General features: G+C 34.3%; 1 protein-coding gene across 6 annotated transcripts in view; it reads left to right on the top strand.

Moving 5' to 3' along the window:
* Positions 1-16,970, top strand: part of HECTD1 (HECT domain E3 ubiquitin protein ligase 1) — an 89,178-nt gene that overhangs the window by 27,756 nt on the left and 44,452 nt on the right. For all 6 annotated transcript variants that reach the window (XM_045841248.1, XM_045841250.1, XM_045841247.1 and 3 more), the window contains exons 4-12: positions 2,426-2,653; positions 3,562-3,843; positions 3,945-4,215; positions 4,971-5,047; positions 5,133-5,231; positions 7,841-7,955; positions 8,535-8,709; positions 14,994-15,132; positions 15,317-15,487. In XM_045841248.1, coding sequence (XP_045697204.1) covers positions 2,426-2,653; positions 3,562-3,843; positions 3,945-4,215; positions 4,971-5,047; positions 5,133-5,231; positions 7,841-7,955; positions 8,535-8,709; positions 14,994-15,132; positions 15,317-15,487 — 1,557 coding nt within the window. The remainder of the gene's footprint in view (positions 1-2,425; positions 2,654-3,561; positions 3,844-3,944; positions 4,216-4,970; positions 5,048-5,132; positions 5,232-7,840; positions 7,956-8,534; positions 8,710-14,993; positions 15,133-15,316; positions 15,488-16,970) is intronic.

The raw sequence follows: 16,970 nt of genomic DNA, 5'->3' as shown, positions 1-16,970 counted from the left end.
TTACAAGTCTTATTGAGGACACCAAAGAGCCTTTGTTTTCTATAGGTTATATTTGCTTATATTTACCATGTTAGATATTAAAACTGATAAATTTAAAGCATTTATTAATTTGGCTGAAAATAAACTCATGTGTTAACATGCATTATGTTTTTAATGAAAATAACTATTTCTGAGACAAATAGAAAATTAGTGAGACAAGTAGCATTGTTAAGCTTTTATTTTTTTCAAGTCTCTTTAAGGGGAGACTTGAAAGACCAGAGGGGAGAGGGGAGGGAATTTCAGGGGAGAATGGAAGGGTTTACAGGAACAAGTATAAAGGACACATGGACAAAAGCTAGGGGGGGTGGAAATGGGAGGGAGGGAGGGAGGGAGGGAGGGGCGGGTGCACTGGGATGGGAGTAAAGGACAGAAAACTGGACTTGAACAATGATTAAAATAAAATTAGAAAAAAAAAAGAAAAAATCACTATGAGCAACTCTGGAAAGTTTTGGAGTTTTTTCCCCCACTCTTTCTTTCTGTTGAGCATGTCCTTTCTTACCTCCATTTTCTTAGCAATCCCTTTAAGTGTATGAACATTAAAAAAAAAAAAAAGAATGTTTGGCTTGGTAGAACATAGCTGAATCTTTATATCTGTGTCTGCCTTTAGTTGGTTGCTATATTACCTTTTACATAGCTTCTGGAAAACTCCACCTTATACTTCTGGGAATGAGAATGAAAAAGATAATGATCATTATAGTATTATTATGAAAAAAAGTTTTGACTTAGATGATCCTTGAGAATGTCTTCCCCACACATTGAGAGTTGCTGTTCATAGTTGTTAGTGTTTTGACTTTTTGCCTCTGTGTCTATAGATTTTTTTTCTGTCTAGTCTCAGAGGAAGAGGTATCCATTTTCCATTTTTCCCCTCTTACTCTCTTGATTACATCACTTCATGTTTCTTCCGGGGCTGGGTTTTCACTCTACTGCTCATTCACTGATCTGTATTTTCAAACTTTTCCCAGTCTGTTACACTCTGCTCTTCTTTTCTCTGTGTCCGTTGCAGATTATTTTTTCTTAATTCATGGTTCTTTAATGATAGCATTTCCTAAGGTTCTCTTTTTACTGTATTCAAAAAAATTTTTTCCCCTAGTATTAGTTCGAAAATTTTTTTTTAAGTTTTTAAAAGATTTTATTTATTTAGAGAGAGAGAGGAAGGGAGGAAGAAAGAGAGGGAAAGAAACATTGATAGGTTGTCTCTTGCATGCCCCCAACTGGGGGCCTAGCCTGCCCCAACCAGGAGTCAAACTGGTGACCTATTGGTTTGCAGGATGACTCCCAACCCATTTAGCCACACCTGTCGGGGCTACCTTCTTAAAACTGTATAAACTTTGTCTGTACAGTCTCATTTGTCAGTGTCAGTACCTTCATATGTATATGTCCCTCACATCTTTATCTCTATACCTTTCTCTTGAGTTCCAGACCTCATATTCAGAGGCCTGTTGGAATGCTCCAGCTGTACGTCTGAATTCATTATCTTTCACTATAGATAATAAACTCTTATTCTGATAATTGGGATTAACTTTCACCCAGTCACTCAAGACAAGAAATCTGTGTTTTATGTTTTTTCTACTCCACACATGTAATTAATGACAAGTCCTTTTCTAGTTTTTTCCTTCTGTTTGTCCCTACTTTTACTGCCTTAGTTAAGCCCTCATCCTCTCTTGAATAATAATGCTTGAATTTTTACATTTTCCTTTACACTCTCCTCATATCCCATTTCCCACAGTTATTAACTGAAAATATGACTTATTATTTCCCTGCTTAAAACATTTTTCTTCCTTTCAGAATAAAACCTAAATTTCTGGTGATGCCTGAATGATCTGTGCACTATTAACTCTTTAGTTCTTCCAGAACACCTTAAACGTGAACATAATTTAGAAAATAAAAGTTGATTTTTAATGTTTTTTTATTCAGAGTAAGAGCTAGGATGATGAATGATGTATTAAGCTGGCACTTATTGAAAAAAATTTTTTTAATGTTTAGAATCTTTACAAACTTTTGCTAAGTTACTTGTAGTTTCTTAGTGTGCCATGTAGGTTCCACCATTAACCCTACACTGTCCAATATGGTAGTCATTTGAATATTGAGCATTTCAAATGTTGCCACTCCAAATTAAGATGTGTTGTAAGTATAAAATATGCATATAGTTTTGAAGATTTAATACATAAGAGAATATAAAATGCATCAGTAGTTTTTTATATGTTGAAATGATGATGCCTTGGATATATTAGGCCAAATAAAATACATTAAAATTAATTTATTTTGTTTGTCTTTACTTTTTAAAATGTGGTTACTAATGTGGAGGATTCTTTCTGTCTTCTGTGATTGTAGAAAATAAAAATTGAATTTATTGCATTCTTTTGGTAATTTTGTTTTATTGTTGTAGGTGCTAGAACTGATATGCACTCGTGAGTCAGGAGCTGTCTTTGAGGCTGGTGGTTTGAATTGTGTGCTTACCTTCATTCGTGACAGTGGACACCTGGTTCATAAAGATACCTTGCACTCCGCCATGGCTGTGGTATCGAGACTCTGTGGCAAAATGGAACCTCAAGATTCTTCATTAGAAATTTGTGTGGAATCTCTGTCTAGTTTGTTAAAACACGAAGATCATCAGGTAAGTAAAACACTGTTGTGTAATTCGATTTCAAAAGTGATTGTATAGTGTCCTGTATTTATAACTATGATACACTGTAGAGGTTATTTCATATTTTCTTTTTCTCACTTTATATCTATATGGCAGTCATTTTTGTTTTGGCAATGAAATATTTTAAATTAAAAATGATATGCATTTATTTTTAAAATTTAAATGTTTTAGAAATACATAATTTTTTAAGCCACACTCATTGTAATTTGTTGACTCAGCACAATTTTGTTGACATACAAAGATAGTTCTCACTGCAGTAAAATAGTGCAGCATTGAAAATATGTGTAAGCTTTTTTAGAGAGAGGGGACTGGAGAGAGAGAGAGAGAGAAGGAAAGAAACACTGATGTGAGAGAAAAATATCAATAGGTTACCTCTTCTACACACCCTGACTGAGCACTGACCTGCAACCCAGACATTTTCCCGGACTGGGAGTTCAACCTGCAGCCTTTTGATCCAAAAGATGGTGCCCCAAACTTGTCATACCACCCAAGGCTACTTTTAATGCTTTTTAAACATTCAGATATTAATTTTTAGTTGATATTCATAGATTACTTTGGCAAAGTCTTACATAATAGTAGTTAGTATGGAGATTTTACTGTCCAACTAGGTCCTTTACATATGTCATTAAGCTGAAACAATGAGTTATAGGTACTCTTATTCCCATTTTACAGATAAGGGAACTGAGGCCTTGAGCAGTTAAGTAACATCCTCAGGTTATACAGTTAGAATGTGGAGCCAGGATTAAAATTTAGACAGATTGTAAACCTTAATCTCTTTGCCACAGCTGCCTTTCTTGTAGTGTCAGTATTGAAATAAGCAGTACTAGTCCTTTTATTTAGCCGAATTTTATCAGTATACACACTCTTTACATCATTAGGTTTCAGATGGAGCTCTGCGATGTTTTGCATCACTAGCTGATCGATTTACTCGTCGTGGTGTTGACCCAGCTCCATTAGCCAAGCATGGATTAACTGAGGAGCTGTTATCTCGAATGGCTGCTGCTGGTGGTACCATATCAGGGCCATCATCAGCTTGCAAACCAGGTCGTAGCACCACAGGTGCACCTTCTACAGCTGCAGATTCCAAATTGAGTAACCAGGTGTCAACAATTGTAAGTCTGCTCTCAACACTTTGCAGAGGCTCTCCAGTAGTAACACATGTAAGAATGTTTTTGAATCTTTTATTTTTAATCTTTCAGAAAAAGTGTTTTTTGTATGATGCAAATATATTAAACTCTTTTTTTCCTCATTCTCTTTCTAGGATCTCCTGAGGTCAGAGCTTCCAGATTCGATTGAAAGTGCATTGCAGGGTGATGAAAGATGTGTTCTTGATACCATGCGTTTGGTTGACCTTCTCTTGGTGCTATTATTTGAAGGACGAAAGGCTTTGCCAAAGTCTAGTGCTGGATCGACAGGGAGAATCCCAGGACTCCGGAGACTGGATAGTTCTGGGGAGCGCTCACATCGGCAGCTTATAGACTGTATTCGAAGTAAAGATACTGATGCCCTTATTGATGCAATTGACACAGGAGGTTGGAAATACTTTCTTTTAATATAAAAAGAAAACTAAAATGAATTATATAGGCATTTTCTAGTTTTTATATTTTGGACAGTATTTTTAGCAATTGTGCCAGATAGCAGAATGGCCAACCCCTTCTATAACCTCCCTTCTCCCATGTATATAATTATCAGCCTGGTGTAGGGTAATGCCTGAGTAAATGCTTGTTGAATGAGTAAGTGAAATTTTCCTTTGTTATTGCTAGAACAAGATCCTGCCAATTCTAAGGTGAATTGCAGATTGAATTTACTGTGTTGTATTCTCGAGACTAATGAAATTTACACAAGTTACTTATTATAATACATAGTAAATTTTTTTGACTGCTTCATGAGGTGATGAACAACATATAAATTGTCTTTGGTGTTCTTTTGATTATAGATGAGGATTAGTTTCTTTTCCACAGTTATGGCATGAAGCAGTTAGTACCCTGTTGAGTTGTGTTATATATTTAGGTTTTTTTCTTTCTTGTGTATTTTTAAGGATTAAATCCTCATCACTCATCAGTGGATTTAAAAATTTTAGAATACTTTAAATACTTTGGAAAAATTTTTTTGAATACTTTTTTTAGATGAGTTTATATTTGCTGATTATTTACTATTCTAGTTGATCTAAATTTTTGAAATATACTCAATATTTAGTGATTATTAATCTTTAAATGACCCACTTTAGAAAAGTCTGGTATTATTTTGTTGGCTTTTAAAAACCTTATTTTTTTCCTTCAAACTTTAGCCTTTGAAGTAAATTTTATGGATGATGTTGGTCAGACTCTATTAAACTGGGCCTCTGCTTTTGGAACTCAGGAAATGGTAAGCTAAGAAATAAAAAGTAATGTTTTAAATCAAAGGTAGAAATATTAGTAAGACAACTTTATGATTTTTCTTCATTTTACAGGTAGAATTTCTTTGTGAAAGAGGTGCTGATGTTAATAGAGGTCAAAGGTCATCATCATTACATTATGCTGCATGTTTTGGAAGACCTCAAGTAGCAAAGGTAAAGTCCAGATTTTTGAATTACTAATGTAATATTTGACATTTACATGCTTCCAAAATTAGAATGATATAAAAACTTTTTCTAAGTCATGCTTCCATGCTGTCTTTATTCACTTCATTTTCCCTTGCCCACTATAGGTAATCATTTTTCATTTTTATTACATGTGTATCTTTTTAATGTTTTTAATATAGATACAAGCAAAAGTAAACATGTATGCTTTTTACTTCCTTTTCTTATGCAAAATGTAACATTTACATACTGATCTATACTTTGCCTTTTTCCTTTAATAGTACAGATTAAAAACCTTTTATATAGTTGCAGAACTTTTCAACATCTGTATACTTTCCCTGTGTAGATGCATTGCAAGTTTATTCAGCTAGTCACTTATTGGTAAACACTTGGTTGTTTTCCAGTTTCTTATTCTTGGCAGTAAATAACTTTTATAGGCATTCCTCAGAGATATTAATAAAGTGCAAATATTGCAATAAAGCGAGTCCTAATCCTTTTGCTGATTGGAGGGTCTTGCCTTCCATTTGTAAAAAAAAAAAAAAATATGCAATATCTGTGTAGCACAATAAAACAAAGCACAATAAAATGAGGTATTCCTGTACATTTTTGTATTGTTTGTATTTAATAATCATATATTTTCTTTGCAGAAGAATCATAGTGTCTTTTACTCTTAGTTTACCAAAAGAATTTGGAGAATTTTTTTATAGTTAGAAGAAATTGAGGTTCAGAAAGTCAAATGGTGAGGACTAAACCAAGTGTATTATCTAGGTCTCTAGAATTTTATTGTGAAGTAATTTGGCATAGTGCAGTGTTAGTTGGCTACAAAGTCAGGTATACCTGGATTCATGTCTTAGCTCATTAACAATAAAGGCTGTGTGGTCTTGGTCAAATTTCTTAAGTTTGACTTGCAGTTTCATCAATAAAATGTATATATTCCTTACATGATTATTGTAATAATTAGAAAAATCCCATAAAAAAATAAAAATTCCGTGGAAAAGCAACTAGTGTAGTAGTTGGAATATTGTAGATGCTCAAATGGTAGCTGCTTTTATTGTCATTTTTACACTAGAAGAACGTTTTTTATGATAACTTAGTCTTCTAACCTGGGAAAGGTGGTCTCTTCAATCTTTAATTCTGTCAGTTTGAGTTAACTTTTAGAGAGAATGAGGCTTGTAAGGGTGATGAAAATTTTAATAAGCCATTTTCTTTTGACCTGTACTATTCTGTAGTTATGAGTGTCTGAGCAGGAGAGGAGCCAAATGAATTGTATCTAATCCTAATCTATATTGATTGTACATTGGCCCACAATGAGCTATAGGTGCTGTCACTCAGGATGATATAATAGGTAGTACTCACTATGCACTTTGACTGTGACAGCCACTGTCTTTAGCATTGAACATCCCTTGTTCAATCTTCACAGGTTCTTCTGTCTTTAGTTGATTGTAAGATATACTTCCACTTTCCTCCCCCAACCCTGTGTATATTTTAACATCTCTTAAATAGAAAAATGTCTTGTAATTTCTGTTGAAGAGGTGCAAATTACAGCATAGTTATTACCTGTCCATGCAACAAAATTTGTCAAATTGATTTTAGTAATTTGAATGAAAGACCCTGTCTAATAGAAGAGCACTCTCAGAATGCTGAACCACTAATGCTTTTTTATGGCATAGATAATAGCATTTTGCATAGAAATGCAAATATTGGTGGCTCTAAATCAAATAATAATTAATTATGAAATCTGTGCTCAGAATGTGAATTACAGAAATGCTTTATTATATATTAGAACTTACATATTGTTCAAGTAATATGTTAAAAAAATCTAATTTTCATTAAGTTGTTAAAAAAAGTTCCAAGCAAAAAAAGCATTGTTGTAAAGTTTGATTGGCATTATTTTTTCTTTATTAGCAGTACTTAGATTTAATGAAATACTGAATTACTGTGACTCAAACCCCAGCAGTTTGGAGTTTTTAGACAGTGCTGCATACTTTCTTGATGTGTGTATGTATGCACTTATTTGTGGTATATATGTATCTGTTACATTTATTACATTATAACAAAGTTCAAAAAACTACCTTGGAGGCTGATAGGGAAAATGTAAGGTATGTTCTCTGTGCAAAAGGGCTCAAAGTCTGCTTGGGAGAGAGTCCAGTGTCCATTAAAAATTGGTGGAGTGTAAATAGTGTTTAAGAGCTAAATTTTGTAGTGCATTCTAAAAGAATTGATTTAACTTGGTTTTGTTGCATTGATTTAAATTGATTTAATTGGTAGAATGTAGGAAATGATGAAGATGATTACCACGTCACAAGCTGAATCCTAGTAGCTCAGAAATTGGAAGGCATAGTTTGATAAAGAAGATGATACTTTTACGTGAACATATTTGAGTTGTTAATAACCAAGTGAAATTAATCTGTAATTTTTCTCAGGTTATAAATGGATGACTTTCATGGTGATGTATGCAAAGATAGTTTTGAAACAGATACCAACATGTTTGATTAAGTAATTCTGTAATTTAAAGTATATGGGTGTAACCTAAAGATTGTAGAGTTGGTTATTAAAGAAATAAAGTGTTAATTGTCAAATCAAATGCCTTTTTTTTTAAGACTCTATTACGGCATGGTGCAAACCCAGATCTGAGAGATGAAGATGGGAAAACTCCATTAGATAAAGCTCGGGAAAGGGGCCACAGTGAAGTAGTAGTTATTCTTCAGTCTCCAGGTGAGGAGTAAAAATCTTTTCCTTTTAAGCCATCTGCTATTACTTTTTAGCTTTACTACCATAGAAGTAGCTTTTTGTAGACATATTAACATTACGTAAATGGAATGCTTCTGTGAAATTAAATAATTATGTTATATTATCCTTACATGTGATAAATCTTTACCAGTGTACTATTCTGTGTTCTTCGATACTATGGCTGCATGATTTTAGAGAGACCAAATCAAAAGTTTAGGGGTATGGGAAGTCATAAAGAGTAGTTGGGTATTGTGCAGATGAAGTACTTTGACCAAATTTTTAAGTTTTCACAGAATAGATAAATTCAGAGCCTCTGTGAAATAATTTTTAGAATCAGGTGGAGTTTTCAAGATTATCTCCTTAAGTTGTGATTTAGTTTATTGGAGGTACTAATGTTTTTTAGTATTCTTACAAGCACCTTTGGTAGATACAACATCCTAATTTCAATTTAATTATTGTTATTTGGGAACAGTTAATAGTTCAGTGTTTGGTACATTTTAATATTTTTTTCATTGAAAGGAAATTTTTTGAAAAATTATTTTACTGAATCATATTTGTCTGCAGGTGACTGGATGTGTCCAGTTAATAAAGGAGATGATAAGAAAAAGAAAGATACAAACAAAGATGAAGAAGAATGTAATGAGCCAAAAGGAGATCCAGAAATGGCACCCATATACTTGAAAAGGCTGTTGCCAGTGTTTGCACAAACATTTCAGCAAACTATGCTGCCTTCAATAAGGTAGTTATACTCTTTGTATTTACTTACTAAATTATGCCAGATACATAGTTTTATTTATCCTCCTTTTCCCACAAGGATTTGAAGTTTATTTTAATATTACAAAGGTATAGTAAGAATAAAAATTAGAGTGGAGAGTTAAATCTTTTTGTCTAATCTGACTTAAGAGAAGTTGTTTAGAAAATCAAGAGGACTAGGTTTCGAACAGTTTTTGTAGCTCTCTGAGTAGCAACTCTAGGGAAATTTTAATAAATAAGCATTTATTGGGCTTTATGGAAGCTTTTTTCCTTTTTTAAAATTTTTGTTCTATTACAGTTGTCCTAATTTTTCCACCATAACTCTCACTAATGCTCCCCTCCCCCTGCTCCCACAGTCAGCCCCCACCCTGTTGTCCATGTCCATGGGTCCTTTATACACGTTCCTTGACTAGACCCTTCCCCTTCTTTCCCCATCCTCTATGGAGGCTTTTTGGTAGAGTCAGTGTGAGTTGCTTTTTGGAGGAGTTGCTCAAAGAAATGAGACTTGGCTCTTGCTTACTCTACCCTTACAGGCTAATAAGAAAGATGAGCAATAATAGAGTGGTAATTGATAGATTAGACATTTTATTATATAGAGTTCCCAGGAAACATAAGTTATTTAATAACTAATTGAGCTGGGAAAATTTGAGATGTTATGCAGAAATTAGATTTAAATTGGGTTTTAAGGGGTATTGGGGAGTTTTCTAGGTAGACGGATTTGGAAGCATCATCGGGCACCAATATGTGCAAAGGCATGGAGGTATGAGTCAGTCCATCCTGGTGCAATTCCTGGTGGTGCTATCTCTACGGTGTGTCTGTTTAGAGCCTGCTATTTCTATCCATCTGTTACATACCCTGGCCCAAAGTATCATATTCTGTAGTTTGACTACTCTGGTCTTTTCTCCTCTTTTTCTCTTTGCCCCTTTACAATCTGTTCCTACATATAGGGCTGAATTACTTTAAAAATCCCAATTATGTAATCACTTTCTAGTTTTAACCTTTTAGTAGCTTCCGTATGGCTTTGACTAAAACCTAACTCCCTAGCTCTCAGGCTTGCAAGGTCTTACATAAGTCTCACCCAGCTTGCTGACCTTATTTGGTATACTATATAACCCCTAGACCATTACACTTATACTGTTTTAGCATTCTTTCTATTTTTGGAATACTCCAACTGTATTTTTCCTTAGGGCTTTTGCACTTTTCTTTGCTGAAGACTTTCTGTTCCCCAGTCTTCTGAATGGTTGGTTGCTTCATGTCATTTAGTTCTCAGTTCAAATGTTATATCCACTGACATGTGTCCAACTAAATTTACCTGTAGGACACCTTTGACATCAATCGTAATGTTTTACTGTCTTTTGGGAAAATTTTGTTGAAAGGGAAGGAGGAAAAGGGAGAGAAACATCAGTGTGTGAGAAAAACATCTATCTGTTGCCTCTCACATGCCCCTAACTGAGAAAACCCCATCTGCAACCCATGCTTATGCCTTGACCAGAAATTGAACCAGCAGTCTTTCAGTTTGTGGGATGACACTGAGCCACACCAGTCAGGGCTGTTTTACTGTGTCTGCAGAGCTTGCAATCTCTGAAGTCTTGCTTTTTAAGTGTTTTTGTTTGCTTCGTTGTCCTCTAAAGTAAATTCCATGAGAGCTGGCATTGGGTATTGCTGTATTCATACAAAAACAAGGAGGCTTAGAATAGGGGTGATATATGAGGTCTGTCCGGAAAAAGTCCAGCCATTGTTAATATAACGAGAATGGTTTGCATGACATCGCTGTAACCTGGCAGCCAAGGAGAGTGGGCTGGAATGTGCATGTGTGAACAATGATGCCTTTACTGTGCTAGTCATTGGGGACGGTAGATGTCATTGAGGGAGCATGTGTACTGTGTTGATGTCACATTCAAAATGACTGAGTGAGTAGAACAACAATTATATAAAGTTGTATCCAACTTTGCATTAAGCTTGAACACTCCTCCATGGAAGCTGTTGGGATGATGCAGAAGGCTGCAGTTATAGGCAACTGGTGATTGGCAGCTTCATCAGGAAAATATGCCCACTTATGCATCATGTCTTATGCAGAGTTTTTTGGTGAAACATCAAGTCACATCAGGTGACTCAGCCCCCTTACTTCCTAGATTTGGTGCCTTGTGACTTCTGTTTTTTCACAAAACTAAAATCACCTTTGAAAGGGAAGAGATTTCAGACTATCACTGATACTCAGGAAAATGCTACAGGGCAGTTTATGGTAATTGGGACCTTCTACGAAGTACCTTCTACGAAGGGAACTGAGTGAGATCCCAAGGTACCTACTATGAAGGGAACTGAGGCATCATTGTCCTACGTACATTGTTTCTTGTATCTTCTTCAATAAATGTCTCTGTTTTTCGTATTACATAGCTGGATACCTTCTGGACAGACCTCATATAGATATTTAGTGAATGCTTAAATGAGTGTATTTTATTAGCAGTTGCAAATAGTTTGATATTAATAGAGTGTGGGATATGTTTGGATAGCTCAGTAAATAATATTAAAAAGGTAGACAGGCATCTTTATGACCTATGAAGGCCTTTGTGGACCATGATAATGAGTGTGGACTTTATACCACAGTTACAGAAGGATCACTGAAAGTCAGATTTGTGATTTTTAAAGATCATATTGACAGCCTGGTGGAGAAAAGGACTAGAGGAGATAAGTAGGAAAACAAGACAATTGAAGGGTTCATTGTAATACAAACTTCAGACGTTTGCCAGGGGACTGGTTTTGTAGAGAAAAATTGAAGAGGTTGGGAGATAGATTGTTTAGGGATTGATGACATGGGGGATGTGAGGATGAAGGAGAGCAAGCAGTGAAGGATAACTGACAGATTTTTGGCTGAATGATTGAGAATTTGATGTTTGGTCATGTTAAGCTTAGGGGATCAGTAGAACGTGTAATTTAGTAGGATTGAAGTACCTTAAATACTAGTTTTATGAGATGACCTTAAAGTGCAAGCAGTCTTTCAGCAATATTAAAAACAAAAGGGAATATCTTAAAACCTAATTTTTCACCATTTCAGTTTGAAATTTGATCAGAAGAGCAAATGTACTCTGATTGGACAGTTAAAGGAGTGTCTGTGTGTGTGTGTGTGTATAAACTTCAGCTATCATATATCAATACTGGCTTATGCACAGTGTCTGCAGGAAACAAAAGGCAGACGACAGACAGATCCATGGGGGCTTCTGAATAGACAGCAGCAGTTTTAATGGTAGAGTACTTTGTAAAAACCTGATTATTCTCTGTAAGACTCCCCTCTCAGTTTTATTGAGATATAATCAGCATGTAACTTTGTATTAAAGTGTACAACATAATGATTTAATGATATGCATCTTTTGTAAGGTAGACTGAGGACTTCCCACTTTGTTTTTGAATGGCTACATTGAATTTTGAAGAGTTAATAAACGCATTGGAATTAGTATCAATAATGAGACAAAGATTGAGTTCATTTTTTAGTCGTGGAAATCTGATGATCCATTAATTTTCTTAAAAATCACTATTTGAGAGAAAATTAGACTTGTTTGGACAAAAGGCATAAATAGGTGAGATTATTAAAGAAAAATCTGAATAGCAAGTGTAAACTTTCAGTAATTAAAGTCTTTATGGAACAAGAATTTATAAAATCAGTGGAATAGAATATCCTTCCCCCAAAAGAGCCAGCTTTAGGTAGGAAATGTATTATAATGGAAACTTCATAGATCATTTGAGAGAGGGAGGATTATTTAGTAAATGGTACTATAATAGAATATCTGCCTTGTGGTTTGATTTTTAAAAGTCAGTTTAGTCCTTTACATTGTATATCTGAACAAATTCAAATTGGATTAAAATGTAAAAAAATAAGTGTCGCAGGTTCGATTCCCAGTCAGGGTACATGCCTGGATTGCAGGCCATGACCCCCAGCAACCACACATTGTTGTTTCTCTCTCTATCTCCCTCCCTTCCCTCTCTAAAAAAAAAATAAATAAAATCTTTAAAAAAAAAATAAAAAAAATCTTTAAAAAAAATAAAACCTTAGGAAAACAAAAAGAAAATAATCTTAAATCTATATCATAACTTGATTGAATGACTTTCAAAACTTGTTCATGTTAGTCTTGCCATTTTAAAATTGTTTCATGTAAAAAACATAGAACTATATATCAGAAACAATATTAATCACATCTATAAAAGTACCATAAATATAAACTCTTAATCCGAATAAATATGCTAGTAGATTGATACTTGTTAGATAGCATGAAAGTGTGACCAAGGGATACTATCTTTATTATACGAAGAGCACATACAAATTTTTGGTAAAACTGTAAAAACCAATTTAAGTAAATCAGCCAGTGACATCATGGCACAGTGCTCAAGAGGAAATGTAGCAGAAACTAACATGGAAAAATCTATTTTACTAGTAAAAGAAAAATATAAAAAAAATTTAATGGCATTTTCACACATCAGACATTTAAGAAACTTTTTAAAAAAGTAATCATATTGTAGTATCTGTATCTAGTGATAATTTAAACTGTTAACAGCTTTTTTGTCTCTCCAGCTATAATAAGGTATAATTGACATATAAAATTGTGACATAGTTAAAGTGTAGATCTTGGTGGCTTGATATACATACATATACATTGTGAAAGAATTTCCTCATCTAGTTAATTTACAAATGCATCACCTCACATTTACGTTTTTGGGGGGAGGGTGAGAACATTTTAAGTTCTCAACAAATGTTTTTTTATGAGTTTATTTAGAAAGTTTGATCACCAATAGCACGAGGTAAAAGTGAATGTAGAAGAAATGGATTCGGGAAACAAGTTACGGAGGCAAAAGAAAAAAGCAGTTCTCAGCAGATTTTAATCTCACAATAGTCATGTTTTACATTCAACCCTCAGACCTTATTTATCTTATAGCTGAATGCTTGTGCAGCAGGTCCTTGAAGAAAGTTATTCAACATTGTTTAGCTGTAATGTGGATGAGATGCTATAGGAACTTAACTCTTGTTTATGTCAGTTAGCCTATTACATGTCATTTTGCTTAAAGTCATAGAACCTATTCACACTGTTAGGTGAGGACTAACCCTCACCCTCACTCTAACCCTTTAACCACCTCTCCCTAGAGAGAGTTATGAAGTACATAAAATAAGAGACCACATGCTGTAGAAATACAGCTGTGTCACATGCCTTTTTTGGACATCAATAGAGATTTTTGCTTCTATATTCTTCCTGTGGGAGTCACCTCAAGGGTAATAATATCTACATTTTGGTGCCTAGCATACTATAAAATATGTAATAAATGGATTATTGGCTTTTATATAATAGACCAGTTTTCCTCTTAGTCTTTAATTTAAGTGTGTGGGCATGTGTTTATTTTAAAAGAACAGGCTGCTTGTTATAAAATTGAGGTTAGTTTGTGTGACTTAGTATCTCCTATGTTCTTAAGCAAAATGGTAAATAAATAGAAGGAGGCATACCAAGTTGTTAACAGTGGGGATATTTGGAGGCATGGGATTATTAGGATCTCTTTATTTCTGTGAGGATATAGTTGTAATGAAAATGGATTTAAAATCTGACAAAGGACAAAAATGCAATTCAAAATTTGATTTTCATATAAATTACCAGGTGTATAAATTGTTAGAGCTTTCTTTTGTGTTATAGGAAATTATAGGTTAATTACAACTTATACCATTTATTTTTTTAGCATAATTGCATTGCTTTTTACTTGAGGTTTTTTTTTTAAGACTTTATTTATTTATTTTTAGAGAGGGGGGAAAGGAAGGAGAAAAAGAGGGAGAGAAACGTAAGTGTGTGGTGGCCTCTTGTGCATTCCCAACTGGGGACCTGGCCAGCAACCCAGGCATATGTCCTGACTGGGAATCTAACTGATGACCCTTTGGTTTGCAGGCCAGTGCTCAATCCACTGACTTGCACCAGTGAGGGCTTTACTTGAGTTTTTGAAATTAACATGGCATGTTAACAGTCATGCTGGTTAAATAGACAATAGAATAGCACATTTAAGAAAATTATAAAAATAATTTCAGTTTTGATGAGTTCAGTACATTAATATGAGAAAATAAAGGAAGTTAAAAAATGAGCATAAAATAGTGCTAGCATTGTCTTAATTTTTTGTATCTTATTAAGAGTACATTGTAGCAGAGCTTATAAAACCTAATATTGGGTATTTTAGTTTTCATTAATATATAGTTGCATTTTGCTTTATTTTAGCTTCTTATGACTTCCTAAAATTCTTTTATTTTTTAAGGAAAGCAAGTCTTGCTCTGATTCGAAAAATGATTCATTTTTGCTCTGAAGCATTGTTAAAAGAAGTTTGTGATTCTGATGTTGGTCACAATTTGCCTACAATACTCGTGGAAATCACTGCAACTGTCCTTGATCAAGAAGTAAGTTTTTCATCTTTTTTGAAGCTCCTGTAGATTCCCTTTGGGTAATGTCAGTAAAATGATTTAACTTTTGTCCTAATTTCAGTAAGTCATTTTTTTCTGTGCTAATTATTGCATTTGTCTACTCCAGGCAACTAAATTTATTTTTATAATTTTCTCTAATTTCCTTTTTTTTGCCCTCCAGGATGATGATGATGGCCACTTGCTGGCTTTGCAGATCATAAGGGATTTAGTAGATAAAGGTGGTGATATTTTCTTGGATCAGCTAGCCAGACTTGGTGTAATTAGCAAAGTGTCAACTTTGGCTGGTCCTTCCTCAGATGATGAGAATGAAGAGGAATCAAAACCAGAAAAAGTGAGTGATCTTAATTCCAGTGGTATCAGGAGTAAGGTTTGTTTGAGGAAATCTAGTTCCAGTTTACAGTGGGTTTTAACAAAATAATGGCAATATGAAGTAGTACTATATTTTTAAAAGATCTGGTTAATTTAAAATATATTATTGATAATATTTAAAACTTAGAGAAAAGTTGCAAGTAAGCAATTAGAATATCTTCTATTCATATTCACTAATTATTGACATTTTGTCCATTTGCCTTATCATTTGCAGACATTCATGTGTGTGTGTGTACATTTAAAAACTATTTGACAGAAGCTTGATATATAGTGCCCGTTTACACCTAAAAACTTCACCAAAAAAAACCAGGATATTCTCTTTTATAGTATAATTATCAAAATCAGGAAACTTAATATACAAAATTGTATCTAATCTAGACATAATAATTCAAATCTGCTATTGTCCTTAATAGCTTTTTTTCTTTCTGGTCTAGAATCCAGTACAGGAGAACATAGTTATATTTAGTTATCATGTTCCTGAAAACCTGCAACAGATTCTCAGCTTTTCTTTTTCTTTCATAGCCTTGGCATTTTTGAAGAGGACAGACCACTTAGTTTGGATAATGGCCTCACTTTGTATATGTGCCATGTTTGTTCATGATTAAATTCATGTTATGGGTTTTTAGCAGGCAGACTAAGAGGTGATGTTGTGTCTTTCTCATTGCTGTATGTGCCTTCTCAGCAGCCCATGATGTCTTGTTGCTGTCTTGCTGATGATGTTAATTTGGATCACTTGGTTATGTTGGCCTTTGCCAGGTTTCTCTGTTATAAAGTCACTCTTTTTTTCTTTTGTAATTAATTATTTGTGGGGAGATAATTTGAGACTATGTAAATAAATATACTGTTCCTCGTTAAACCTTTGCTGGCTAGGTTCAGTGTTCATTGATTATCTTACCTTAGATTACAAATTTAAAATATACCTTATTGATTGCCAACAATGATTTAGTCCTAACATTTAATGAATGCTTATTATATATTAGTGAAAGGGTAGTGATATATTTTTTAAAGACTTCATTAATTTATTTTTAGAGATAGGGGAGGGGAGGGAGAAAGGGAGAGAAGTATTGATGTGCTAGAGAAACAGTGGTCAGTTGCCTTGTGCACATCCGCAACCAGGGACATGGCCCACAACCCGAGCATGTGCCCTGACTGGGAATTGAACCAGTGACCTTTTAGTTTGTGGGATGATGCCTAACCTACCCAGCTACACCAATCAGGGCAAATAGTGATATTTTTGAGAGGATATTGGGTTATGGGTTGTAACTATAGAATCCTGAGAGGGTGAGAGAGAGAGAATATGTGTGTGTTTGTGTTTCCTAAATTTAACAAAGAACAATAAACAAGGTGATGTCGGGGTTTATGCCCCTGGAATTCTTGCACTCAAGAAGTAGGTTACACATCCCAGCAGTCTTTGTAGAAGTTAATAAGCAGATTGTAACATTTAC

The sequence above is a fragment of the Phyllostomus hastatus genome, unplaced genomic scaffold, assembly GCF_019186645.2.
Source record: "Phyllostomus hastatus isolate PE091 unplaced genomic scaffold, TTU_PhHast_1.1 phas_contig_348, whole genome shotgun sequence".
NCBI lineage: Eukaryota > Metazoa > Chordata > Mammalia > Chiroptera > Phyllostomidae > Phyllostomus > Phyllostomus hastatus.
This window is presented reverse-complemented; position numbering and strand designations above follow the sequence as displayed.